At 38.2% G+C, this 27,305-nt stretch overlaps 1 protein-coding gene across 3 annotated transcripts in view; it reads right to left on the minus strand.

Annotated features, from left to right (window-relative positions):
• Positions 1-652: 652 nt before the first annotated feature.
• The window catches only part of LOC116325521 (multiple C2 and transmembrane domain-containing protein 2-like), a 41,753-nt gene continuing 15,100 nt past the window's right edge, over positions 653-27,305 (minus strand). Inside the window, exons 3-23 of one of the 3 annotated variants that reach the window (XM_031746443.2) lie at positions 27,055-27,102; positions 25,995-26,112; positions 23,450-23,592; positions 23,031-23,107; positions 20,981-21,095; positions 20,783-20,815; positions 19,009-19,179; positions 16,077-16,207; positions 15,742-15,922; positions 13,478-13,571; positions 13,285-13,387; positions 13,001-13,103; positions 12,717-12,818; positions 12,532-12,606; positions 11,382-11,501; positions 7,274-7,387; positions 5,474-5,515; positions 3,597-3,706; positions 3,227-3,336; positions 2,636-2,733; positions 653-1,641 (exon numbers count right to left, since the gene is read on the minus strand). In XM_031746443.2, coding sequence (XP_031602303.1) covers positions 1,594-1,641; positions 2,636-2,733; positions 3,227-3,336; positions 3,597-3,706; positions 5,474-5,515; positions 7,274-7,387; positions 11,382-11,501; positions 12,532-12,606; positions 12,717-12,818; positions 13,001-13,103; positions 13,285-13,387; positions 13,478-13,571; positions 15,742-15,922; positions 16,077-16,207; positions 19,009-19,179; positions 20,783-20,815; positions 20,981-21,095; positions 23,031-23,107; positions 23,450-23,592; positions 25,995-26,112; positions 27,055-27,102 — 2,136 coding nt within the window. In that variant the 3' untranslated portion in view covers positions 653-1,593. The remainder of the gene's footprint in view (positions 1,642-2,635; positions 2,734-3,226; positions 3,337-3,596; positions 3,707-5,473; positions 5,516-7,273; positions 7,388-11,381; positions 11,502-12,531; positions 12,607-12,716; positions 12,819-13,000; positions 13,104-13,284; positions 13,388-13,477; positions 13,572-15,741; positions 15,923-16,076; positions 16,208-19,008; positions 19,180-20,782; positions 20,816-20,980; positions 21,096-23,030; positions 23,108-23,449; positions 23,593-25,994; positions 26,113-27,054; positions 27,103-27,305) is intronic. The other 2 variants (XM_031746446.2, XM_031746445.2) reach the window with 2 other exon arrangements.

The following is a 27,305-nucleotide window of genomic DNA, read 5'->3' on the forward strand; positions in this document are numbered from 1 at the left end:
AACAATACAATGTTAACAAGACTCAATTATACTCAAATGTGATATCTTAAGCATCTAATGAGGTCAATCCTCAAATAGATTTGTAAAAAAAAATGTATACAAAAATATTGTTCTTGTATTACTTGAGACCAGGTTTCCTCTAATTTTTCCTCATTTCTCATTTAAGAGGCAGCTAACTGAGAGCCCACGCGCTCTGACTTAAAAGCCATAAATCCCAGGGTATTACTCTGAACAGCAACATCTTAACTATTCCAATTCTCCAATCCTTAAATTAGTGAGGCTGTTGTTGCTTGTGGCTGGTTTTAAAATCCACCTCCTGAGCCGTGTGCAGCCCGGTACCGGAGGATTGTCTGGCTGCTGTGCTTGATAGGATGCTGGCTGCAGGCATCTCGTCACAGCAGCTGAGAGGAGGTCAGGCAGGTCCTCCTGCTCGTGGCGACGCCCAAGGGCCATCAACGCAGCGGGGAGCCCGGGTGCCGGTGAGGTCTCGCACGGCTTTGCCTTGCTTCATGAAAGCCTAATGAAGAGAGGGGGCTCTGAAACGGTGCTGTTAGACGCCCACAATCCTGCAGCAAGGGAGCAGGGAGAGGATAGACGCTGCTTGCAGATGAATTCAAAGAGATGCAGCACAGAGCTGAGACAGAGAGGCAGATAACATACCGCCAAGTGTTTGTGTGCAGATTTATTGCTGTTAGAAATGAAGGACACAAAGTCTTCTTCAGTGATTGCCAATAATAAATAAAGTGTGTACAGAAGTGGCCCCACCCCACTAACAAGCAAAGAGTAAAAACAACAGAGTACAGTCGGCACATCCTCTGTATAGAATGTATGAAAGCAATCTAAAAACTTAATGTAGGCACATATCCTTGCATGTAAAAATAGGTCCATATATCATGCAAAAATAAAATTAGTCACCATTGTATGAGCATATCACTTTATCTGTGCTTAAAGATAAAGGAATATGATGCCAATTTTGTGGCCAACTTTACATTATTCCTTTATATAAACATATAAAAAGGTGCAAGTTAAAATAATTGTAAATCATCACTAGCATTTAAAACCAGAGACGTTGCACTTCCAGAAAAATATACCTTTTTTAAGTAACATGTTTAATTCGAAATTTAATGTTCATGTAAAGATTATTTTTCTTAAATGGCATAAAAGATTTTAAGTATATTATGTAAATTAAAATATGTACAGGACAAACATGTATAATCATCATATTACAAACCAATATTACAGTTGATTTCCAGATGGCACAGCCCGAGGCAAAGAATATAAATTAAAGCAGCTTCTAATTATCAATCTTTAAGAGTAAACTGTACATAGAATGCACAGACATTAGTAAATGTTTAAAGTAATCTGTGCAGAGTCCTCAGTAAGGACGTCTTTGGCTGAAAGCTGTTTAGGTGCTGGTTGAATGAGGCAGTGAATGAGGATTCGTGCTTGCTGAACAACCTGAAACAAACTCCAAGTGAGAGACTGCAGCGCTCAGGCAGTTCCTCCATCCTCCTGAAAGTGTTTTTAGGTGGGAATCCCACACACAGCAGCATCGGGTCCAGTATTCATACAGTCTTCCATCCACAGTACATTCTACAAGACTTTCTTCTTCCTGCTCCCTCTCAGCTCACTGTACTGAACCTGGAAATCATCACATTTTATAAATTTAAAATATCAAACAAAAGTACCTGAGACAACAACAGACATCACTAAACAGAAGCGAGCAGTTTAAATTCTTCCCATTTATGAAGTGAAAAGCAGCAAGTCCTTAAGGTTCATTACAGGATGTGTACTTTGATATTCTGATAATGGAACGTTATATCATTTTGTACACAGTGGTAAAAAAAAAAAGATTACTTTAAAAGTTTAGGATACTTCCATCATTAAGTAAAATTAAAATGTGTTTTCTTCACTTGTTGTAATATTTTTACTGCAAACGAGAAGAAGAAAGTACTATCACTACCAGCACTGAGAGGGAGACCAATAGTCATCGTTCATACACAATAACAACAAAACAGAGATACTGGAGAGTCACCGTTACTCAACCCAGTGGCCCAAGGGCATTGTAGAAGGAGAAGAGACAAACGGGGTCAAACAGCTTAGAGAGACAGAGACTGTGAGGAGCAGAGACAACGGCGGGTAAAGAGAGAGAAGACAGAAAGAAGAGTGGGAAGAAAGAGAGGAGAGGTCAGCACGGAGATCATGTGCAAGAGGAGGAATGAAAAAGAAACTTGTGAATAGTACTCACTTAAAAAACAATGTTTATATAGCTTATAGGTGCAAGGTAACCATTTTGAATCTTACTGAATGTAAGATTCAGTAGGACCCCATAACACTCACGACAGCTTTTGAAGCTGAAGTGTTGGTAAGTACGAACAGAGACACCAGCAGCAGCAGCGTCTCCCGTCTCAGCCTGGGAACAGCCTGCGTTACAAAGCTGCTAAGCAGCAGACCTCCACCAGGGATGTATCGGGACCAAAACACAACCAAAATTATACAGGGCTACATAATTATACAGATGGAGCTAATTATACAGACAAGAGTAAAGAATGCCTGGGAGTTGTTGTAGTAAGATGCAAAGCTAGCTGGCTCTGGGATTTTGGGCTTCCTGGCCGGCTGATCCAGCGGAGCTTACCTTCTGCACATCTGAAGGCACCCTCGACAGGAAATCAAGCACTTCATTGTTGTCAATGCTGTACGGGTTCCGTAATTTCTTGGTGAATTTATTGATACCTAAAACAAAAGTTCACACCAACATATCATTAACACTAGTCTCCTGTGGCTGTGCTCTTTGTTTCCATACAAACAAATACTTGCAGGGGAGACTCATGCTGTCCAAGAAATATTGCTTTGAGTATCCCCAGTATGTGCCTTTTTTGTTGTGTTATTGTCACTTTTTATAGCTGGAAGACTTACACCACTTTACACTCCAGTCATTCAGCCAATAAATTTATCCAGTAAAAGTCTTAACAATAGGATATACATCATAGTCAACATCACTAACATAATAAGCTGCAAATGTTAAAAAGACACAGCCAGAAACATATGGAGCAAATACTCCTTCGCCCTTACATAGCTGCTGGATAATAGGAAGATTCAAACAAAAGAGATGAAAATAAAAGTAGAGGAGGGGATTTTTTTCCTATGACAAACACTTACAATAGTGGAAAAAGATTTTTGTCATCAACACAAAAGAACTGAAATAATTACCACATCTACAACTCACCCCATATTAAAACTATGTAGCGTATAGGGATGAAGTATGTGATAATTGCTGCAGTGATGAACATCAACAAAGCCAAGGCTGACAGGAACGGCATGGTCCAGTTGAACGTGCTGACAAATAAGAAAACATCAGTCAGAGTCAAGCAGGGATTTCTGTTCTGCCTTAATTAAGTGAAAATCAACATAAAGTACAGTACTTATTAGGGCAATATTAAAACAGAGAAAAATTTATGGAAAATAAATGATGCACAATTATTAACACATTTCTGGAAAATGACAAAATTAAAGTCAGTCATAAACATGTCTGATTCCTGAATTGGAAAAATCAAATGGATACAGCTCTGAAATTACAATACATTGTTATCTCTTACTTTTTAATCCTCTCCCCTAAACAAGCGATCCCGTCGAGAAGGTTTTGAACGGTGAGGATGATGTCTTGGACCATGTGGATTTTCTCTATGAGCCCTTTCCTCTCGGACTCCTAAAGCAGCAAGAAAAAAAAAAGAAAGAAAAATCTGCTTTGGAAAACACTCAAAGCCAACACAGTCGTCATGAAAAAACTGTAAAAAAACAAAAAAACAAAAAAACAACAAAAAAGAAATAAGAAGCATCTTCAGTTTTTGCCTAATGTGGCAAATTTTATTTGGAGCAATAATATTTTTAGCAAAAAATATAAAGCTCTCTCAAAGATGTGAATAAAAAAAAAGGTAATGAACAGCAATAGTGTAAACTGTGTTGTTTTAAGTACTAATTAAAAATGAAGGACTGCGTCTTCATGGTTCTAATTAAAGGTTTTGCACCGGTTGAAAATATTCCTACAGTAATAGCTTGTGACAGACTGACAGACGTGCAGCTCATTAAATTACTCTTAATGCTTGCAATCAGCACCAAACAAGCTTTGGTTTTTGCTAAGAGAGTTACTTAATAAATGTTATGGTGCAATATCCACCACTTTTTGCTCTCAATTCTAAATATAGTAATAGTAAATTAAAAATAAAGGCTGAATAAAATAATCTCTTGTATATAGACTTTGTACTGGACTTCAGTATTATTTATTACACATTTGAAATAAAGTATGGACACTTGAAAGTGGATTAAACAACAAAAATTCTGTGGGAATTTGCAGGCTCGAGTATAAACTAACCATGCCTGTTCAGCTTTGTTTGCGCAGACTGATAGTTACAACATTTCCAAAACCACAGCTTTGATCAATACCAGGAAACCAAACCCGTAAACACACTCATTCAACTCTGATGAAGAGCGTCTGCAAAATGTGAATGCAAAAAAAAAAGAAGGAAAAAAAAAAAGCTAAGGTTAAGTTAAGATGTGAAAGGACTGGACATCGCATTATGAAAGAGACGGAGTATCGTTCTCAGGCTGCTCCAGATCCCAGGAGGAAAAATGGCTTTTAAGTAAACAGAGGAGGCCAGATCCTCTGAAGATCTCTGGAGTGAGCGCCAGACTTCAGACAGAGACATGGCCACATGTCCACATCAAATGCGTTGAGACTAAAGAAGGGTTATAGGTCCAAAGAGAGGATCTGTGGTATGTGTGGATGGTGGGGGGGCAGCGTTAGTTATTGGGGGACAGGGCAAAAGGATATTCCAGATGCATAGTGACTCAATGTGAAAAACCACATGTGAGGCAAATCTCGCTTCACCTCAGTGAAGTATCCATCACTGCACTAAACCACTTCAGCCATTTAAGGGTCACGTTCCCACTGGAACCAGTATGAGAACCACTTTAAATCAGGCCAATGCCGGCCATACAAAACGTCCACAATAAACTGCTGTCACCCTGAAGAAATATTTCATTGCCTGAAAGCATTTTAACACTTTCAAGATAAACTTTCAAAATGAGCTCTGAAAAAGCATGTCTAAGTGCAGTCATTAGTTCCATATTGATGGTATTATATGGTGTGTTAAGCTGAGGGACTTTCCAAATGCAGCAGAACCCTTTTCCCCACCCCTCTATTTGCATATGAATGTGTTTTGACAAGTGGAAACGGGTTGGTGAGGTCTTCATTAAGCTCAAATGTCTTTTGGTAAGCACAAGTTTACAAAAAAATACAACTGGTGCTTGACAGGAATCAAAATGCATCAGAAGATTTAGTACTGAATAAAAAGCTTAGCAACACAGACCCATAGATCAGAGGGAGATACCTTTGTCAACATGAACAAAATGAAGCTAAATTCTTTTTTATTGAGCAGCATACAAAAGTCAGCAAACACCTGGCAGAGGTGCGTACCTTCTCATCGTCTTCATCCTCATCCGCCAAATCGATGTTGGCCTGAAAAAAATAATTGCAACGGAGAGGTGAAATTATAAGAATTTCATTATCAGACGTAAAGTTTGTCTCACTGGGACTCTGAGATGACCCTGAGATCAGTCTCCTGAAACACTTTGCAGAAAATCTGACCAACATCACAGGACACAGTGGACTTTTCAGCAATTAATAGCTAATCAATACCTTTCCATCAGCACTGGATCACAAGTGCTTGTATGCGAGAGAAATAGCTCAACATGACAAGCTTACTTAGAATGACCCCACTTAGTGGTGCGGTGTGTTTTAGCATGATTCAGCTCATTGTTTTTGTTTCTCCGCTCACAACTTCACTGTTTTGATTCTGCACCCCGATCATCTCATCTTAGCCTACTACCTAAAATGAGCATCTAGCTAGTGCAGCATTAAGAAGTCAAACCCCCAGCAGATGCCTGGCTATTTTCAGGCTACAATGAGCATGAACATGCACATTTTTCCGACTCAAGAAAAAAGATAGACAACTCTTCTTGCTAATAAGATGCCATATATCAGTGTTATGTCTAAACCTTGCTTCTGCTGCCCACAAGATGGCAAAAAAAAAAAAAAAAAAAATCTTTACTCCAACATTGACCCCTTGGTCTGATCTGTAATGGGATGCTGCACTTTAAAAAAAAAAAAAAAAAATCCATGTAGGTTATTTCACATGATAAATCTTTCAAATTTGTATGTTGTCAGGTTTGAAATGGGCATGATATCAGATACAGTTAAACCAAAACATGCTCAGAGTTTGTATATGATGAGTTTTTGAATGTTTGCTTTAACTTTTATTATTTCATAGTTAGAAATAAAAACTTTAAAGCTGTTGCTGAGGGCGTTGCATTGATTTCCAAAGTCTTTACCTATGCTTACTTGTGACAAATGAATTTAGGTGCATGATCAGACCAACATGCAGATCTGGTTCTTTGAGGACATACACACTGTATACTTACATATATAGAGCCGATAATGTTTTCTGCAAAAAATTTGCCCACTATTTTTAATGTTCTAAATTGTTACTTATTTTGATAATCAACTGATCATTTGACTTAGTCAAATTTAAAAAAAATAAAAATAATACTAATGTTTTACAATTTTCTTACATTAATCACCTTAAAAGTTAATTAATTAATAGGGAACAATAGTCAACACATTAACTGAATGTGTATTGATGTGTGAGCAGAGCTTGGTGTATAAAATTTGCTACCATGTATTCTGTGTTGAACTACCATTAATGCATTCTCTAAACAGACCTTGTGTTTCACATTCAATACTTCTTCAGAGTGTTACATTGGGGGGAAAAAAAGCAGGGAGTATTGTGACCTTGTGACATTGTAGGAGATAAAAACTTTTTTTCTAATCTGACCAGTCACAACAAGAACAGGGCAGCAGGCCAATTACAGTGAAGCCGAGGACAAAAACTAGAGGAGGAACGGGAAAAAAGAAAACTGCGTTAGTAAAGGACAAGCGCTGTAAATTAGCTTAGGCTATAATGGTCTGTTACATTAGTCTATTCAGTGAGTTTTCAATGCTTATGTATTATGTGTTATTTTATTATTATGTATTATGTAGCCATGTGCAACGGGTTGCTATGGAAACATACCAGCCTTTAATTATGAGAACAAAATGTGGCTTAAGGGGCTGTTTTTCTACAAAATAAAGAAATAAGAAGCATGAATAAGAGCCAGCAGGTCATTTGGCAGAAAAAGGAGAAGATGGATAAGGCTGACAAAGCTGCTCTCAACTCACCACATCCTGGCTGACCCGTCCAGAGCGGATCTGTAGGTAGTTCCACGAGATGAGCAGAACAAAGGAGAGGGGCAGCATATAAAACTCCCAGTACCATACTGTCACCAAAAACACCTGCGGGCAGAGGGTCCAGAAATCAGACATCAATGAAGGCAAAAAGGGAAGTGTTACAAAGCATTTTAGATCAACCAAGCAGGAATTCGATCTGTTATTAAATTGATTGTAAGATAATTGGTCAAGCTAATGAAGGCTGCCCTACCATTCTACACACTAATTCCAGCTGGATTGCATATGCTATGCAGGTATAGATGGTATATAAATGGCTAGAGGCTCTAGGTCTAAAAAGTGATGCCAATCTGCTGTTAAAGGGGAAGACTCCTTTGGTTGAAGAATCAAGTTCAATTCCATATAAAGCTATGACAGAATGACCCAACTTCTTTCTTGAGTTCAAACCTCAATAAACACTTTGCTGATGAGTTAATGGTCTCAGTCACATGTTAATGGTCTTTGACATGATATTTAACAGAAAATGATGTCCATAAGGTCCTGAATTAGAGTATAATTGATTGGAAGATAAATAGAGAATAAGCATGGCTACCTTGAGATTGGCAAGTAGTTACCCTGTGAGTGTGCAGTGTCCTTGGTTTCTCAGTCAGACCTACTGCTTGTTTTTCATATCCAGTTAAAAACAAACAAACAGACAAACAAAAAAAACGCACCCAAGACGGTGACTGCCTAAAAACTCAGCTTTAGGATTCAAAAGAGGACTATGCAAACCAACTGGTGACATCATGAGGGCCACATCCATCCTGTATATACAGCAAAAGAAAACCATTTTGCTCAGTTAGACTTACTCGTACTCCTGACTATGCATTGACATTAACCACATAGCTCTAATTGCTCCATCTTTTTCGTCTTCTGTACATTAAAGCTGACCGATTCACTACAGCCTCAGGGAGCTTCTGTGTGAATATGCTATTAACATCCATAATGGCACTTATGATGCACATTCCACCTGTGTGGCTAAGGTAAAAAGGATAAGAGCATAAAGAAACATAGCCTGTGATATCTCAATTGCACGGCTAAATGGAACTATAAAATAATCCTGTCAGAGAGGTAGTACAAGCCAAAACGGCAGCGGGCCAAAAGCATTGGGAAGGGTTTACAGGTTTTTATATGCTAATAAAAATAGAAGAGAACATCTGGTAAAGACATCACTCTCCTCTGAGGCACCAACTGACATAAAAGATGGCAGATCAGTGCCGCCCCTCCCACCACCAGCACCACCACCTCCGCCAATATCACCACCACCATCAGCTTTAATGTGCAAAAAGCCAAGCACGCTCTTGCCTGTGTTATCACAAGCCAAAATAGGGCCTGGGAGAGGAGATGAAACCAGTTCCTCACTGGAAGGGTTATGTTTTATTAGTGAGGACTTTGTAATGACTGGGAGAGCGAGGGTAAGGGGAAAGCCAAGTCACGCTTTAGTGGAAATGTATACTCAGCCCATAAAGATTGTGATAATTGTAGCCCATTTCAGCTTGAGAAGCATTACACAGTCTTCAACAGCAAAAGGGGACTTTGGGAATACAATCCATATCACAGGGAAAAAAAAGAAGAAAAAAAAAAAAAAAAAAGGGACACGTTATGCTGGGACAGCTACCGAACTGGAGGCTGGCGCATTTATAGAAAGCAGCAGGATTTCCACACTCATGTTTGGGGGAAGGGTTTGCATGGCACAAAAACCACTTTGCACCATTCATTGTTTTTTTAGTGCGAACATGTGAGTGAAGAGCACACGTAGTGCACCCACAAGTAACAATTATGGCATAATACTAACAGTTAAAATGTAGTCTAACAGTGGTATGAGTGGAAAAGAGTCATACAGTCGCAAAACTGAACACCCAAAATTTAAAACAATTCCCTAACTTTAAACATCATAAGCTAATGGCTATGCCAGAATAAGGAAGGATATAGCAGTCAAACCTTGAAGTCTAAGCACTGGTTTTTAATGTCTACCAACTCATGTGTTATAAAATGAAGAATGAGTGAAAATAAATCTTGTAACACTGAGCGCGTTACCCATTCCCTAAAATACCGGCCAGTGATTAACCATTATAAGAACTGTTACAAATTTAACTTGGCTTTATCTCCAATTATTTCAGCACTTTAAAAGTCACTAGACTGACAGTCACTTACATGGTTTAAAGGATTATGTAACCTGCTGTAAAGGGGTGAGGAGGGTTAGAGCAATACTGTAAATGCACTGTGGACACGCTACAAAAATCAATCAGTTTTGGATGAACAGACACAATTTATCTTGCCAATGTCAGTGTGTAGTTTATACTGCAAATCTACTTCAAAACTGTATAAATTTCACATATATATTTAAAAAGGCATTAATGCGTAAGATGCCTGTAGAGCCTCCTTTTAGGAAATAGTTGATACAAAGTTGCCAGAAAATAACACATAGAATTCAAAAAGAGGATGAGGTGGATGCACATGTGACCACACTCTTTTCAATATTGTTCCTGCATTTTTTGTGGGGTGACAGATGAGAATATGGAAAAAAAGAGTGCTATTTGGAAACAGGCTCAGTGTTTTTTTTCCCCTTGACTCAGACAAGAAATGGTAACCCATAAAAAGAAAAGCTAAACACCAAGTGCTATTTCAGAAATAAAGTAAAGGAGAGGAACAGCATGTGATCTATTATAGTTCAGTGGTTAGGACAAGACTAACACCTTTGGGATTGAGGCTTCTCACTGAGATAACCACTACCTAACAAGGCACATTTAAAGCAGACTGTACTGACGAAAGCTCTTTGTCTAACTGACAATCGGCAGATGGTGCAGGTAGCTCGTCACTGTATCCTGTCATGAGGAGTGAAGCTCTGATTCATTACGCTTATGTGGTGGTATTAAGCAGCCATTTATTTCTTCTCGCTGAGGCTTGAAAAGGCAGCGAGCATTAGTGTGAAAACATGAGTACAGATGGTACTGTCTTTCAAACACCGAGATGCAGTGGGAGGATGTGTGTGTACATTGTGCACTTGTTCCTGCTTGTATGATGTCGCCGTCAGCGTATGTGTGTCTGAGCTGTCAGGTAAAATAATAATATCATTGCTTATAATCAACACAGTATGCACGCTACATTCTTCAGAATTATGTAAATAAGAATCTTCTTCACTGGGAAAGTAACATATATTGTAATAAAGACCAAATATTGCAAACAGTTTCTTATTAAAGTACGCTGACCCCGACTTCATCCGGGACAGCACAGCTTAGATCAATGTAATCCCAAGCTGAAAAATGAAATGCACGACTCGGAGCTAAAACACAGAGAGTGGCTTCTGCTCAGATAACAGCTCTGTGCTGCAGCTCCCATTTTTCACGGCAAATTGAACAAACTGTACCACTGGCTGGCTTACAGTATCTCTTTTAGTCTGTTAAGAAAGTCTAAACGCTTGGCATAACTTTATTGCCACCTACAGGCCGTGAGCTGCAAAAACAAAAGGAACTTTAGGTGACCTTGATTGCTTGCATAGTTAATGAACAACTTGCTGTATGCCATTTTTATCACGCCAGATCTCTGAGAGAATAATTCCAAAAAGATCAGCACCCACTTTATTTTGTAGTTTAAAGACAGAGGCTGAAAGGCTACTCCCATGTTTCTGTCTTCACATTTGCTTTAACACTTGTCTTCAACAATGACAGGACGGAGAATCAGCCTTATCTCTGAAGAGCCTTTTAATTGAACTTCTGTCTGCATAATGGGGTCTAAATCAAACCGAGCACAGACCGGACAGAGGGTTAATGAGTTGTCAGGGAAGCAGAACAAAAATAGACTATCTCGACTCCAGTGGGACTCTACTCTCTCCAGCTGAGGCTTAACTCTACATCCAGGAGACATGCAACACTGAAAGCGTCCACTCCAACACAGAGCCAGGGCCGAGCCTGTGTTTCTGCTGAGCCCAGTGCTGCATTGATTAAGATTCTCTCTAGGAGAGTTCAAGTAGGGGTTGGCCAGACTGCGGTTGTCTTCCGCAGCCTTGGAGGGAAAACAGAGGGAAATGCAGATAGTGTGTTGATAAGCAGTTAAAGCACTTCACCAGGAAGGCTAGCAGGCTCCTCTGAAAACTCTCCCACTGGAAGCAGCTTTTGATGTACTGCAGAGTCGACATGATTGCCCTGTACAATGTCTGAACACGCATCACGTTCCTGGCCAGAGCCTGAAAGACAAACACACAAAGCAGTTAAATACTGCAGTAGTTGCGTTGAAAACATGGTCATAGTTGATACTGATTTCAGGGTATTTGGATTTAATTCTGTAAGGAGTTCCACCCATACCACACTTCAAAAAAAACAAAAAAAAACAGCATCAAGTCAGCTCGAGGAATAGCGAGAGGAGCTGGTATGTCTTGGCATGAGCCACTGTGGTCAGGGGGCAAAAAATGTCAGTAATCTGACCTGATTTCATCAAACAGGTCTTTCGATATTAAAACAGACTGAAAACCTGCACGTTACAAACCGAGTCCACGGTGTGTGTAAGCCAATTTTGGCGTTAGTGAGCAATGTATTGTCTGACAACAATGAGTCTTTGTGGGAAGTACAGACAGTCAGGCACCCTGTCTCGCACCCTGTCTTGCACACTGTATATCAAACTAATGTAGCAGAACAGTGAACAAGAATTCAGTCACAGTTGGCCTCAATTAAAGCCCAATTCAACTAATTCAAGCAAAGGATGGTCTGCTTTTGGAGTCATTTTGCTTTCCAGAGAAAAGAAAAAGTACTTAATTTTTTATGTCCATTTCTTAAAGAGCTAATTGATAAAAACATGTTAACATTTCTTCAATTTGTCATGTCTTTTTTTAGTTTCCAAATAATTTTTCTGGTTGAAGTTGCAAATATTTCAGCATCACAAAAATATCACATTTTTTAAAATCATTTTCAATTTTATTTAACATCTAGCACATTTGTTTAAAAACATGTTTTAAACCAGAAAAAAACGAAAGTGACCTTTTGCTCACAAAATAATTTAAATTGGTTATCAATATAATTGTAGACTCCTTTTCTGCCCATTTAAAAGAAATGTTCCAGCTGAGTTTCAGAAGACTTAACCAGTGAAAAAATAAATAAACAAGCAACTTAAATTTTAATTTGATGTGATAGAATGTCAATGTATTTGTTTACTTTTCCCCCATTCATAAATATAATTTGTTAACTATGAATCATGAATAAATGTAAAAAAATGTATCAAACCTTTTTGGAAAACTTGGGATTGTCCTCCATAAAATATCTCTCCTTTGGCTGGAAGGTTCTAATACTTGCTCTGACCTGATTAAAAAAAAAAAAAAAAAAAAGTGATAAAGTAATAAGAAGACGACAGAATGAGGCCTGCCTTTCAAAGCCATCGTGTCCTCATTGCAGGGTGAACCTTTACTTACAGGGTTAAAAATAACCTCCAGCTCCAGAGTGATGCTCCCCTTCGACAGCTCGCCTAAGTCCTCTTTCTTCAGCGGGAAGGCAATCTGTTGTCCCCTGCGGATCTGCAGGACAGAAAGGGCATCAGGTGCTGAACTCAGCCATGAACCTGACCATCAGTCATGCTGGATTACATCTTAGCAAGTCTTCAGCCTGCTGGAGTGTTATCACCCTCTTCACTTTAATTTAGACAGAGTGCAAATAGATTATTGTCTACGTTACAGCCTCTTAGTGAGGTTGTACGTACCAAAAGCAGAGGAATGGCAACTTTTCCAAGGAAGTCTGGCGCCTTGTCTCCATCCTCATCAAAGATAGTCACCACCAGAACATCATGAATGTCTTTGACAGGGCTGCAGAGACATAGAACGAGGTCAGATGCTTACAAATGAGCACACCGCATAGCTACAAGTCAGGATATTTCAATTATTTGTAAAACAGTAAGATGTTTCAGTAATGTAAGAAAAGTAATGTTCAATAATACGTTTCAGTTTCAATAACAAAAAGGGTGTGGAAACAGAAGCCCAAACTGACAATGTAAAGACTGTATTCCATTCTGGGTTTAGGCTTTTGTAGACCGTGTGGGTTTGTAGTCTGTCGTTCCCCAGTTCCAGCACACAGAAAGGGTCACTCTTGCCTGGAGAACACAACACCCAAAACTTTAGAGCAGGGCTCTTGTGTTTCATTTAAATTGTGTCCTTAAGAGGAATCTAAATGCATAAAATACCATTTAAATCAGCAGCCATCAGATCAGTAGCCTTAATAACTTTGACTTGAAGGAAACCAACGTCACGAAGATTTGTCAGGGACCTTTTTAAACTCTGGAGAGACAGTAAGCAGACAAGAAAAATAAGTTTGGAAAACCTGCAAAGGATAAAGAGAGTGTTTAATTCAGCAGTGAATGCACAAAAATAAGAAAACCAGATTTATGTGACAGCATAAGATGTTACTTCAGGTTCTCCGCAATACTCTTAACGATAAAACCTTTTGAGCCTTACACCTTAAACCTTTTGACGATGCTAGTTGAGGGAGGCATGAAGTAAACTTATTTATGTTGCAAAACAAAAATTTTCTTTGCAAGTTTTAGACGTCAGCATTTTCCACTAAACCTTAAATACACCATCAAGGCACGTGCTCAAAACAGTCCATACTTGTAACTGCGCTGCCACACAATTGCAAATGAATGCTTACCAAAGTACGTTACACATCACAAGCAAGCATCAAGTCACTGCAAGTATTTTCATACTTTTCTGGCATGAAAAGTAACCAACGGCTGCAAATCTAACATCTATAAACTAGCATAGCACTTAAAGTGAAAGCTTTTGATAACAGCGTTTAAGGCAGACTGCAATGGGGTGGTGTCTCCAAAACAATCTACTATAGGTAGTTATTCCTCTCTGTACATGATCAAGTACAGTTTACCAAATGGCTACAATCTGGACCGGTTTTCCTTTCTTGGGCTAAATTTATTTCTGTCACGGCATCTCTTTTCATTGCTAGTCTAGCTGCATGATCAGGTTGCATTTCCAGACCTTAAATTTCTTAGATGTACACAGACACATAACTGCCTAAGAGCAGCTTGTCACGAAAGAATGCCATTTGCTTAACACAGACCTAGCAGTAACCCATTACCAGGCACATACTGCCATCTCTTGGCCCTTAACACAGAGCGCAGAAAGGGCTATAGGTTTTCAGGATGCCTTTGACTTAAATATTAAATATTTACACTTCAGTTCTTCAAACTTGTATTTTAAGCCCAATTATTAGTTTAATTTTCAACCTATGTTAGGGTTAGATATGATGTTTGCCCTAGACACTGACACAATAAAACAGTTTTTCTTGGCATGTTTACTGGCTTTAATAAACAGAATACAGTCACTGTGATTTAGCTCACTTAACTGAAAATATTTAGTAGTTTTTCCTCTTTTAAAGTCGTGCCAAGGGTGTATTTGATTCACTGATTCACTGTCGAAGCTAAAGGATGGAGTTGTGGAGAGAAAAAAAAATACAACAAAACCCCAAAACCCAGATGTCATTATGGTTTTTTGTTGTTGTTTGTTAATGCACTGGATTATTTAAAAACAAGCTTAATGACAAACATGGCTTATTATACGGAACGTATACGCAGCATCCCTCTAGACGCTATTAGCTAATCATTAAGCAAGCACAGCACAAAATGCACCAAAATATTAGAATTAAATATACATACTAGCCTAAATGTAAAATGTGGCATTAATACTTTTGTTTTAGTTTGCTTCTGTATTAGTTTACCTATATTAGTATCATTCCCCCAATGTAAAGACTTTCCCAGTTTTAATATTTATATTATAATTTAGATATTTAAAAAAATGTAATCATATACATGTATACTTGTATTATTTTCCACCTGTTTTCAAAGTGTGTTGTTGGGCACTGAGCTCAACTCTCTTAAAGAAATGTCAAAAGAAAATATAGAAATAAATAGACGGGGACAAGATGAAAATTATTCATAAATAAGTGTAAAAATAAACTGAAAATTGAATCAATTACTTTTAAAACTAACAAAATAAACAAAGTAGCAAGTTTTTGCATGACATATGAATGCTGGAACTTCTTTTATTAAATTATTTGAATTAAACCTTTAATTATGTGTGTTTAACAGCACACCATTTTATTTATTTTGTTATTAACGTATCAATATTTCTTTTTTGTAGTTTCAGCACACTTTTACAGTCATGTAGCAGCAGTGCCAGCGTTCAATCCTTCAGATAGAGGTCAGTTGTAAATATACATCTCAGGCAATTCAGGTCGGAGAAAAACAGCCAGATAGTTTTAAGGTGGCAAAAACACAATCAACATCATGTTGAGTTGATGCCAATGACGGCTAATGATATTCTGAGAGCAGAGAATAGGCTTGTTCAAAGTGAAAAGCTATTTTAAAGTGTTTATATATTTAAACATATTGGTGGCAAAGTGCAGTATAAATAGAAGTTAAATGGCAAAAATACTGACATAGTTGTCCAGCTGGTTCTGAAGTTCACGGGGTTCACTGAGTGGTGCGGCACAGAGGTCGGAGATGGAGACGCCACTGCACATGGTCAGCATAAGGAGGCAATACACGTGTCCTGTCCCATATTCCATTTCTATCAATTGCCTTTGATCGAAAGGGATTTTTGACAGGTTCACGCAACGCCTGTACACACACAAGTTCCACACATATGGGACAGTTCAAACACACAAAATATGCAAATAGCTTTCAGTTTAAAAAAACCCAGAAACCACTTTTTTTTTTTTAATTAAAGGGCAAGCACACACAAATAAATACTGTAATAGCTGAACACACTCACTTCCCCAGGGATTCCGCAGCCTTTCGTCCTTCCTTGGACCGGAGCTCCACCTCCAGATTTTCCGGACTGTTGAAAAACTGTTTGAAGGTGAACCTCTCTCTCCACTGAGGATTTGGCACTTTGCAGTGATCCTGAATGAAAAAGAAAAAGAACACTGTTTAAAAGTTGTTTTAAAAAATTCACAACAATTAAGAATGACACTGAAATTCACTTTAAAGAGTCAAGAAACATTATTCCCGTTTTTTCTCAATTATTTTTGTCTAAATGCTGTCAAAGTCAGCGTATTTGCAAAGTATTCAAAACACAGACTTGACTGACATGTTTGTAGATTTCCAGCTGGCTCTTTATTTAAAATTCAGAAAAGTATCTGCATCATGTACAGATGTTAACTATATTTGTTTTTTTCTAAACAGACTAGTTTTGGGGTTTAGGAGCTTCTGATAGACGCATCAGAAATTTCCATCTCACATTAGGAGATGGATAGGAGAACAGATAATTACCGTCACTTTGCACCTGGATATAAGACAAGAAAAAAGAAAATCAGCAATGCTGCTCATTATCACGCTGCTTTGATGTGTAATGCATGATGTTGCACGATAGCGAAATAACCATCAATGACAGTACGCAGTCAACAGCGCATAAAAGTGAGCATCAGCGCCAGACATCATCCAGCTGCCAGGAGAGCTGGATGATGCAGCAGACACTGGCCATGTCATATTACATGCTACGAAACCATTTTAGATCCCTTCTAGGCCTGTTCCTTTTTTCATGGCTTTGTTTTTTTTGCCCCCATGTGATCTATGGTCACATGAAAGATTATAGGGTTAGGGTTAACATTCGCATTACCGAAGGCATCTTTGTATTGCCTCATAAACCCAATATCAGTTAATGGAAACCAAAAATGCTCAATGAAATACTAAGTTTTGTAAAGTGAAGTTACTTTGAACAATAATTATTTATTAGTTACCCACATTTACGTAAAGTGCAGCAAACAAAAGAAATGTAGACTGTCTCGTTTGTTTTTTCCATGTACAGTAATCCCAGACGATTGTGAGATCAGGGGGGCACACCATCTGTTTCAGGACTCCATGTTTTTGTGGCTGAAGATAATTCTGACTCTGGCTGTATGTTTGCGCTCATCGTCACACTGCACAACAAATTCTGGACCAATCAAAAGTCTCCTTGATGGTATTCGGTCATGGATAAAATTCTGTCTGTACTTGTTAGGACTGAGGAGACCACTATTAATAACCAAGTCCTCAAACCCATCTGTGGAAAATCATACCTATAAGAACCTTTGCCATGCATCTCTATTGCCTGCAGACACTCAGAGCCATCGCCGACCTTTCTCCAAAGGCAACTCCCTTCAATTAGAAACAAATGCTCCAGATTTGGAACATTTGTTACCTTCTTTTCCCCTCGATCCTTATTTTTCTGTACATTCCCAATTTGCCAGCCTTTACTCATGCATTAAACCAAGGAAGGTTTTCCATCAACACTTACTTCTGACAAGTACTTTATAGTCTGCAAATGGGTTTAACAAGGCTCTTTTCCTGCCACTGTTGGAAACTAGCCCTCAGTATTGCCTGGGTCTTTTTGCTTCTGCATAACAGCATCAAGAACGTGAAAAAATACCTTTGAAATATCTTACTGATGGAAGATGCCCGACCTGTCGCTTGGATTTCGCACTAATGCAAATGTGTAATGTTTTTAGATTCTTCAGCAATGTCACCTTTTTAGTTGTGCCGTCCCTCACCCTGTTTTATCCTGCCTCTGCAGGTAAGGACTTTAGCTCATCCCACATTTACGCTGCTATTCATAAGAATCGCCTTTAGGTGATGTTTAACAATGCAGTGGGATTTATGTGTACAAATGTTTCTAGATTTTATAAGTGAAAACTAGTCTGCTACCATTTTATTTAACAGGAATGTTGGGAAAATTAAAATGTGATAATTCTGTTCATCACTAGACACACAAGATATAAAATAACACTAAGACAAATGCTTTTGTGTTAAAGAGCCTAAGACCTTTGACAAATATTAAATCTTCTGGAACACACACCATGAACTATAAATCAATTTGAAATGCAAATCTGTTTACGGATACAGTTATTACATCAATATTTGGATTTCTTTATGACTTTTGAAAGTCTATTTTCAGTGTAATGGCATTAATGGCCTTTCTGCAAATGTATATTTTAATAAAAGCACTTTAAAGTGGTTTGGGCCAAATAATCCTATAGATTGAAGATACATTTTAAGCTGATATGAAAACAAGAACAAAGAATAACTAACCCCAAGCATCTTGCATCAGAATGCATCAGGAAAAAGATTACTAAGGCCTAACATCCACATCTAATCATATTTTAAATGATTACTTGAGCAAATATTTCCTTAAATTGAAAACAGAATAGACTTAAATTTAAATAGAACAGACTTAAATTTAAATACACATAATGCAGCTTGTTAGCATCATTTAGTTTGTAAACCTTGCTTGAAAATTCACCTTTCAAATTTCATTTGATATTGTGGGTTTTAAATTAAGAAATAAGAGAGTGTCCAAGCCAAAGTAACTCATGTCATCATCAGGGGGCATTTTATCAGAAGCAAAGAGCAATATATAAAGTTTGAGTGTTACCTTAAACTAACATCAGATTGATTTCTTTTCTTTTAGTTCTACAGGCACACCTATCGAGAATGATGTGGAATACTCCCCCCAAAAAAGAGTAAAATGAATAGAACAAAAAAATAAATAAATAAATACAATAAAAAGTCACTGTGAATACTGGAAATCAGCTGACGTTAGGCTGACATAAAACATCTACACAGTTTAAATTACAAAAGGGAAAAGGAACAGGATTAGGATTAGGAATCACAAAGACACATTAGAAAGAGGAAGAAATTAAAAGCAACAGTCTTCTGTTGAGATATACCTTGCTTTTGTATCGCTGCTCTCCCAGTTTGAAGAGAACGGAGAACTGACCTGCCTGACTGTCCACCGGCAGCTTCTTACCCTCAACCAGAGTCACCAACAACACAGATGTCCACAGCTGACTCTTCTTCAGCTCTTCTGACAAACTAACACTCTGAGAATTCTTTCCAGCCTGCAAAAGTAGGGATACAAATAAAAACAAATGAGAGGAATGAGAGGTAATGCTTCAAATTTAAAAAATAAATAAATAAATTCAGCTTTTTTGGAAGGATACAAAAAAATATTTAAAAAAAAAAAAGAAACCAAATTCAGTTTTCTGCAGTTCCACCACCACCATGCTTGAGACGTTATAAAAATTGTCCATGGAAGACAGGTAAATGAAATAATAAGAGAATGAAAAATTCTCAGAGATTATGTAAAGCCTCCATGTATAATTGGAAGCCATGATAATTAGTTGAGTTTGTATAGAGACACAGTGTAGCCCTGAGATAACTTTAAGCCAGATTCAATCACTACAGATCAAGCCAACTTTGTAATGACACATGCAGAAAACACTTTTTTAATTAACAGCTGCACAGCATGCAGTTGGCAGACTACAAGAAGAATCTGAAGCACATGCACACAGTAGGTACATCTGTTCAACAATGAAAACAACTTCAAACTTATAGGCATGCAGACACAGTCAAAAGCTTTTCTGACTAATCCTGTGCAATGTTGCCACATGTATAGTTGCCTAATCTTGCGTAGCATCGCTTCATGCATTACATAGAATGAACCTGCAGACAATAGCGTGGCAGACAAAACAGCATGCATTCCGCAACTAAACTCCGTGAGTCAAATACCTCATCAGTGAGAAGGCAGAACACAACAGTCGGACTTGTTACTGGGAAATGCTGGTAAGCATCTGGGTTTTTTTATGATAATGGTCAAAGGTGATCACAGGATTCTTTTTTTATTTTTCTGTTTTTTTGGTTTTTCTACTTGGAACAATCCTATGGTTATCATCATAGGATAGTAAAGGTGCCATAACAAGTGTGACCTTGTTATAGCACTTCCACTGTAGCCTGTCAGTTCTGGGCTAAAAATAAGAATTTAGGTTTATTTGATTTAGAATGCATATGTTGTACATTGTACATCGTCTCTTTCACTCAAACTCAATATTCATTTTAGCTGCTCTGCTGCTATCAAGTTACAGTTAACTGGAATCGAGTGTCTTCGGTTTTGGGGGTCCTTTTATAATTATCACCGAAAATACAGAAACAATTAATTTACCCTGATGTGTAGATAGGTTAGTACCAAACAGGAATATATCCAGTCAATTAATTAAGGAAACACCGACTAACAACTACTGAAAGAGTTTAATCTTCAAACCATTGAGTACATCTGTTAAATTTCTTCAAGATACTGCACCCTGATTTGTGAAATGTGGTGATTTGCTGCCCTCTTGTGGAATCAACTGAGGCACAGGTAACTGCCAAAACTAAAGGAACTACTGTCAGAATTATTTACTTCACCTTTTGTTACCAATTTGAGCTGAATTAGAAAAATCATGAAACCTGAACATGATGTAAATAAATAAATAAATTAATGATAATAATAATGATAATAATAATAATAATAATAATAACAATAACAACAACAACAACAACAATAAACCAGACCAATGAGCCTCTTTTGTTTTTCTCCTTTTTATATTTGGCAGATATCTGTATAATACTGATTAGAATGAAGGGTCCATAAAGTCTTTCCTATGTGTTCCAGCCATAATGCCTTACCCTACTACTTCGTGTTCGTTTTTGGTGCCATTTCTGCCGCCAGGAGCATGCATTTTAGGTGCAAAACAAAATGACACTGGTTAGTAGGCTTTACACAGAAACAGAGACACAAACACAGACATATGATAAATGCAATGCACGACAAGTCTGCCTTCTGCTTGAAAGCATGCAGCAAATACATGAGGGAGCTTGATATACATTGCTTCTTTTGTTGTCTCCATTTCTGAGTGACAGACTCAAGTCCACCAATACGACGCCCATGTCCTCCTCCAGGCTGTTTGGGTCATCCAGGCGCAAAGACATCTCATTGACCCTGAAAACAAAGCGGGTTCTTGATGAGAGATGGGCAGTCATGTGCCATCGAGCATGCCTTTGAATGTATTCAGAACAAGCACCACAGGATGTAAAAACATAAGCAGCAGATCACTGAGGAGATGAACAAGAGAAAATTTGTTCTATGCAATAATTGTCAAAAATAATGTTTAAAAGATATGCAGAGCACAACTGCATTACATACTAAGTCTTAGAACAATATGATACCACAGCAATACAATTAATTTTACTTCTTCGTGTTTAAATTGCTGACAAAGGACAAGAGAGGTGTTTAATTAGCACTGGGGTAACGCAAAGGTCTCAAGTCAAATTAACACTTGTACTGGCAAGCCGAGCTACACGAGGGCACAGGCTGAACTCATTGCAGCTTTTTCTTAGACTCACCTGGACTCAGTTATTCACTGTAAGGCCATAAACATAAGTGGGAGTGGTTGTGTGTGCACAAACTGGTATAGAACTGAGCTAGAGAGAATAACGAGGCATTTGATAACTTGGTGACAATTTCTTGGCGGTTACTTTCATTAAGGTTATTTATTTCAGGTTCAAAGAGGAGTGTAGAAATGTGGAAAAGCACCCACACCATAATCCCGAACTGTTCCCACATTACAGACACACTACATATTCTAAAAATAAATTCTACAGTAAAAGCAGCCACTGCAATGTTAATAATTAATGGGCAAATGCTTTGAAAGTAAAGGTCAACACTCATAAGCTAAATGCAGCTGCGTTGCCAGACCCATAAATGGGTTGAGCCAATGCAGTGCCTGGAAATAGTTTATTTCACATACTGAAGTAAAGTAAGTATTGAACACGTCACCAATTTTATAAGTAGATATCTTTCAAAAGGTGCTATTGAAATGAAATTCTCAACAGATTCTCAACAACCTGAAATTTATTTAAGACTTTAAAGAGAACCCTTTGTTGGTGATGACAGCTTTAAGTTTCTCCATACAGGAGGCGTTCCTGTATGGAGAAACTAGTTACATCCATCCTCAGGTGTGATTTTGGCTCATTCATCCACACAAACAGCCTTCAAATGCTGAAGGTTCCCTGGGCCCTTTCTGTAAACTTTGAGCTTTAGTTGTTAGTTCTGTGCGTTTGGGATCATTGTCTTGCTGAAATGTTCACCCTCGTTTCTTCTTCATCATCCTGGTAGATTAACAGATTTTTAATCAAGAATCAAGAATGTTTCTGTACATTTTTCCATTCATCCTTCCTTCAATTACATGAAGCGTTCCAGTGCCGTATGCTGAAAACAGCCCCACACCATGATGTTCTCACCTTCAAACTTTACTGCTGGTATGTTCACAGCCTTGTCTAAATGTTGTTCAGTAAACTTTAAACACGCTTCAACATATGTTTTCTTCAGAAATAGAGGTAATGAGCATGCATACAGGTCACGGTGGTTACTCTCTGATAATTTATTTTCACTTCTGTCTGAAATCTTGCTGGCAGCATCATTTCACCATAATGGCCACAGTTTATGGTGAAATGATGTTCTTTGCTCTTCCACATTATGGCCCCAGCTGTGCTCATTGGAACCCTCAGTAGTTTACAAATTCTTTTGCAATCAATCCCATCACTATGTTTCGCAAAACAAGGTTGCAAAGGTTTTTGAGCTGGTGTCACGACTTTCCATGCCTCCTTCACGTGTTCAATACTTTTTCCCGGTGTCATTTCTCATTATAAACACATCCTTTATGGACATCTATGGTTGGATTAGATGCATTTTTGCCAACATCTAGTGAGAATTTCATTGCATAGTACCTTTAGAAACATATTCACTGAGAAAACTGCTGATGTGTTCAATATTATTTTTCCAATTTTATTATTCCAGGATCACTATAATTTACATGCTACACCCCAACAGAGCTCTATCCAGCTGCTTCAAGCACTTCCACATCACCGTACTCACTTGTCCATCTCCAGATCACTCAGAAGGACACTTGCAGCGCCCATAAAGTCATCAGTTGTAAGGTCACGGTCATACACCTGTATCAAACATCAACAGTCTGTTAACACAAGGCAGTTCATGTAATGAGAACTGTGCTGACTGTCCTACTGCAGTATCCTTGAAAACTCATACAGAGTGATAACAGCCGTTTTGTTGGATTTAAAGAGGTGCACAGAAACTAATCACACATTGATTTTCATAACACAAAAAAATGTCATCCTAACTACATAACGAAGGATAGAAAACATGCACTGACACGCACATTTCCACAACAGAATATGACTCTCACTGTTAAAGTTGCTCATTAAAACTTTCACATTCATTATTTCCCACACTGTTGACATAACCTTTATTAAACTGACCATTAAAAAAAAAGTTACCTTGATGTAAAGCTTCTGATTCAGATCCTTAATGGGCAAAGAGAAGGACTCATTCCATACAGGGTTGAGGTTTTTATAAACCACTTTACTTTTGTAGAATGTTTTTCCATCCAATTTGAATTTGACGTAGGGGTCGCTGGTACCTGAGAATGAATATGACAAACCAGCAAATCAATAAAGTTTAACCTATTTGAAGGCAGGAAGAGAAGCAAGTAAAAAATGCCGACTGTGGAAGTTTACAGACTTATGAATATCACAAAACCATCATTCATCTAAACTTCTCTTTATTATAATGCTCACAAAAGGAAAGATAAAGACAAAAAAAAGGACCTTTCTGATATCTGCTCATACGAGCCTGACACACTCTCCAGGAATGGTGACAACGGTTTTCAGAGAACTGGTCAGTAACTGGGGATTTTTTTCCCTTAATGATCTTTAATCTTGAACCTACCCTGCTCCGAGTATGTTAGGTCTACAGCGTAGGTTAGCATGGCAACACACCTAAATAAGAAGTTACCTGGATAAACCCAAATCCTGCTGCGTAGCCCCAGAATATAAAATTATTTTTCCTCGTGAATATTAAACATGCTGCAGGCCATGTAGCCTATGCTGCAGCTGATACCTCTGAGTGAAATAAAGTCCATAATCTATAATAAACTAAAATGACATGATCTTACTTAGTAACATTATAATATTCATCGTGAGTTGTAGGACCTGTTCTTTCAGGACACAAAGCATGATTATAGCTACTTCTCTTTTCCATCTTTCAAAAGCAGAGTTGTCATCATGACTGTCTTTAATAAATACTTGAAAACACTGTCTCCATTGCTTCTCGACTTCTACATAAATGTACCGATTTGCACTACTACGTAGAAGGTCTGATCTGCTCTGTGTGATGTGTCATTTTTGTATGGAGGATGTGGTCCCAACCGATGTAACCACAACTTCCTGAAACAATAGCCAATCACATTTCAGCCTCCTGTGTGAAAACTAACAGCAACTAACAGCATCACTTTTGTTGGTTTTGTCAGAGTTTCTTTTAAACACTCTAACATATATAGGCAGGCCCAAAGATTAACAGTACAATTCCACATTGAGTCACTTTTGAAACTTCTAAATCTCACTTTCTGTTGCTGTTCTGTATCATTTTCACTTCAGAGTAAAGGAAGTAGGAGGTGTGTCTTTTGAATAGTCTCTCAATCAACCAGGTGAGGGCAGCAGTCTACCAAACACAGCTGTGATCATAGCTTAAACTTCATGAGGAGTTTAGACTGCTCTGCATCGTTAAACTACATGAGCTTGCAGATTCTTTGTGGTGTTGCTATTACAATAGGCTTTATAGACCCTTCACACAACAAGTCATTAGCAAAACAGCTGCCACTGCTACGACTGCTGCATTTATAATCTGATCAAAAAGAAAAAAATAAAAGCTTGCTCATGCTTTTGAACCACCATGTGGTCTTAACAATGTGGTGAAACCAAATCCGCTTGCCTCTTGATCCTCCTCTTTATTTTCCATCTTATCTTTACCTACAGTCTGGTTGTGTCAACATGCAGGCACACTCAAGAGGAAAATATAATCCAAGAGTGAAAGGCTTTCTGTATTGAATCCTGGGTGTGGCTCAGACAGGTTCTAAACCGCTGCAAGGAATCCTGCTCGTGTTGCTACAAGCGCTTCACAGCTAACCTGACACTCAGCTGTCTTTCATGTCCCTGGAGTCAATAACACTGCGTGTTTTTAAAACAGACATTCCTGGTTGTCAGGTTGTCAAGGCCAAACACACGAGTCAACACTGACACATACAGGGGAAAAAAGCAACTATGAGGAATGGCGGAGGGTTTCGTTTTTGGTTTTTTTCCCCCTTTTGTAGGCTCAAGCATCTGTCCACGCTTACGGGAATTATAATTTTTAAAGTTTAAGAGATTTAGCAAGTCAACTCAGATACGTTTCTCAGTATGAGAAGACGATAAAGCAATAACAATAGTAACACTTACTCACTGGGACAGACATACTCAAGAAAATACGTGATGCATGATGACACTGTAAGATGTAGTCAGGATTAAGCCACAATTTCAGAAAAAAAAGATAGAACACATTGTTTTCTGCATTCTTTAGTAGGCATGTAGCTCTAAGGTATAAACATACGCCAACAGGTAACTGCATCTTTGCTTTTACAGTGCATTGAACTTTCAAGTGAGGTAATCATATGCACAGGAAAAGTTGGGGAAGTTAAAATGATGAAGCTCTAGTCAGACAATGATCCTCGGGTGGGAGGGTAAAGGGATTTTGTTTTATCAGTTGAATAGGATTCCACTGCCACACTTCTCATTTTCCACTGTGCTGAAGTATTACTTGCTTCTGCATTGATCCAGTTTCCTGGATGATAATCAGCATCACAGCGGTGCCTGTTGATCTTCTGTTTTTCTCAGACTGTGTATTTTAATGCTAGTGTTGCTGTACATCACTGAAGCCATTTTAGCATGAAATACACAATAATCTGGAACAAAAAGCTGAGTTGTAGTAGTGCTGATATCAGCTCCTTACCACAGCGGTCCCTGATGACCAAGTTGCGTCCTTCCTTTAAGTTAACGGTGAGCAGGTAGGACCTCTGGGAATCTCTGGCACTCTCAGACATGTTCACAGCCTCATTGTCCATCTCATACTGAACAGAAAAACAAGATTATTACTTTACTACTAGTAGTATTACCAAAGTGCCCCATCTACTTCCGCACAAACTGGGCAGCTTTTTAATCAGGAAGTATCTGATCAGAAAACGTTTTTTTTCCTTTATTATGGGTCACTGCACCATTAATATTTAAACTTCAAATTTATTACCAGTAATGCTATTAACTACAGTATAATAGCTCCACCCCTATTTATGTAAAGAATAACTTGGAAAAGTTTGAATTTTTAATCTTTAACAACAAAATTATTACAGGACTTCTTTGATTTTACTTTCGTGCACTGATTTCAAGTCAGACTGTTGTTCACGTGCAGGAATTTGACGAGACTCGAATACAGCTTTCCTAATTCTTTACTGTTTGGGTTGTATTATTTTCGTCACATTTACATAACTCTAATAAAAAAAAACAAAGTATACTCAAAGGTTTTAAGAGATTGTATTCTGTGCAGTTTTATGCTTCTCGTCTAGGCAGTGGATTATTTAATCACTATTAAGCCTCTCCAGCAAGCCATGCATCTTTCACCGAATAAACCCCAGTACCCTGGAATCACCCCAGCTCAGATTCCTAACCCTGACCGGCTACAAAAGATGGACAACACACACTGGATGCTGAACCACAAATAGCCTACTGTTCTATCTCATCCTAAACAGAGCACAATAATCTGGAATTAAACTTTGATATAAGCATGCGTCGGCCAAAGCCCCACATTGCTGTTGGCATGGCATAATACTGAAAACCACCAGCATAGACACATGAAAGGGACAATATGTTGCAAAATTCTTCAACCACAAAGATGCAACTTAGGATAACACTGTCAGACGCTTATGCTTTTCTCATGTCGTGCCTAAAGCTGACTTACATATTAACCAGTCAACAACAAAAATCATCTTACAAACTACAAATTAGACAGTAGCACTTACATTTTGGTGGTCCCCTTCCTTTATGTTACCGCTGTAATCGTTATCATACTGCAGAGACAAAGATGAATATTTTTTTAAATCATGTGACATATGACAAAGACTTTCAAAACATGTAAAATTCCTGTTGATGACGGAGCTTCACTCAGCTAAAGCTAAAGGCTCAGAACTGCCCTCTCCTTGGTATTTCTACCACCAGCACAAATCCTCTGAGCATTTATTAAAAATTCCTGTGTCCTGGGGACTGAACAGAG

Source organism: Oreochromis aureus, linkage group 1 (genome assembly GCF_013358895.1).
Source record: "Oreochromis aureus strain Israel breed Guangdong linkage group 1, ZZ_aureus, whole genome shotgun sequence".
Lineage (NCBI taxonomy): Eukaryota > Metazoa > Chordata > Actinopteri > Cichliformes > Cichlidae > Oreochromis > Oreochromis aureus.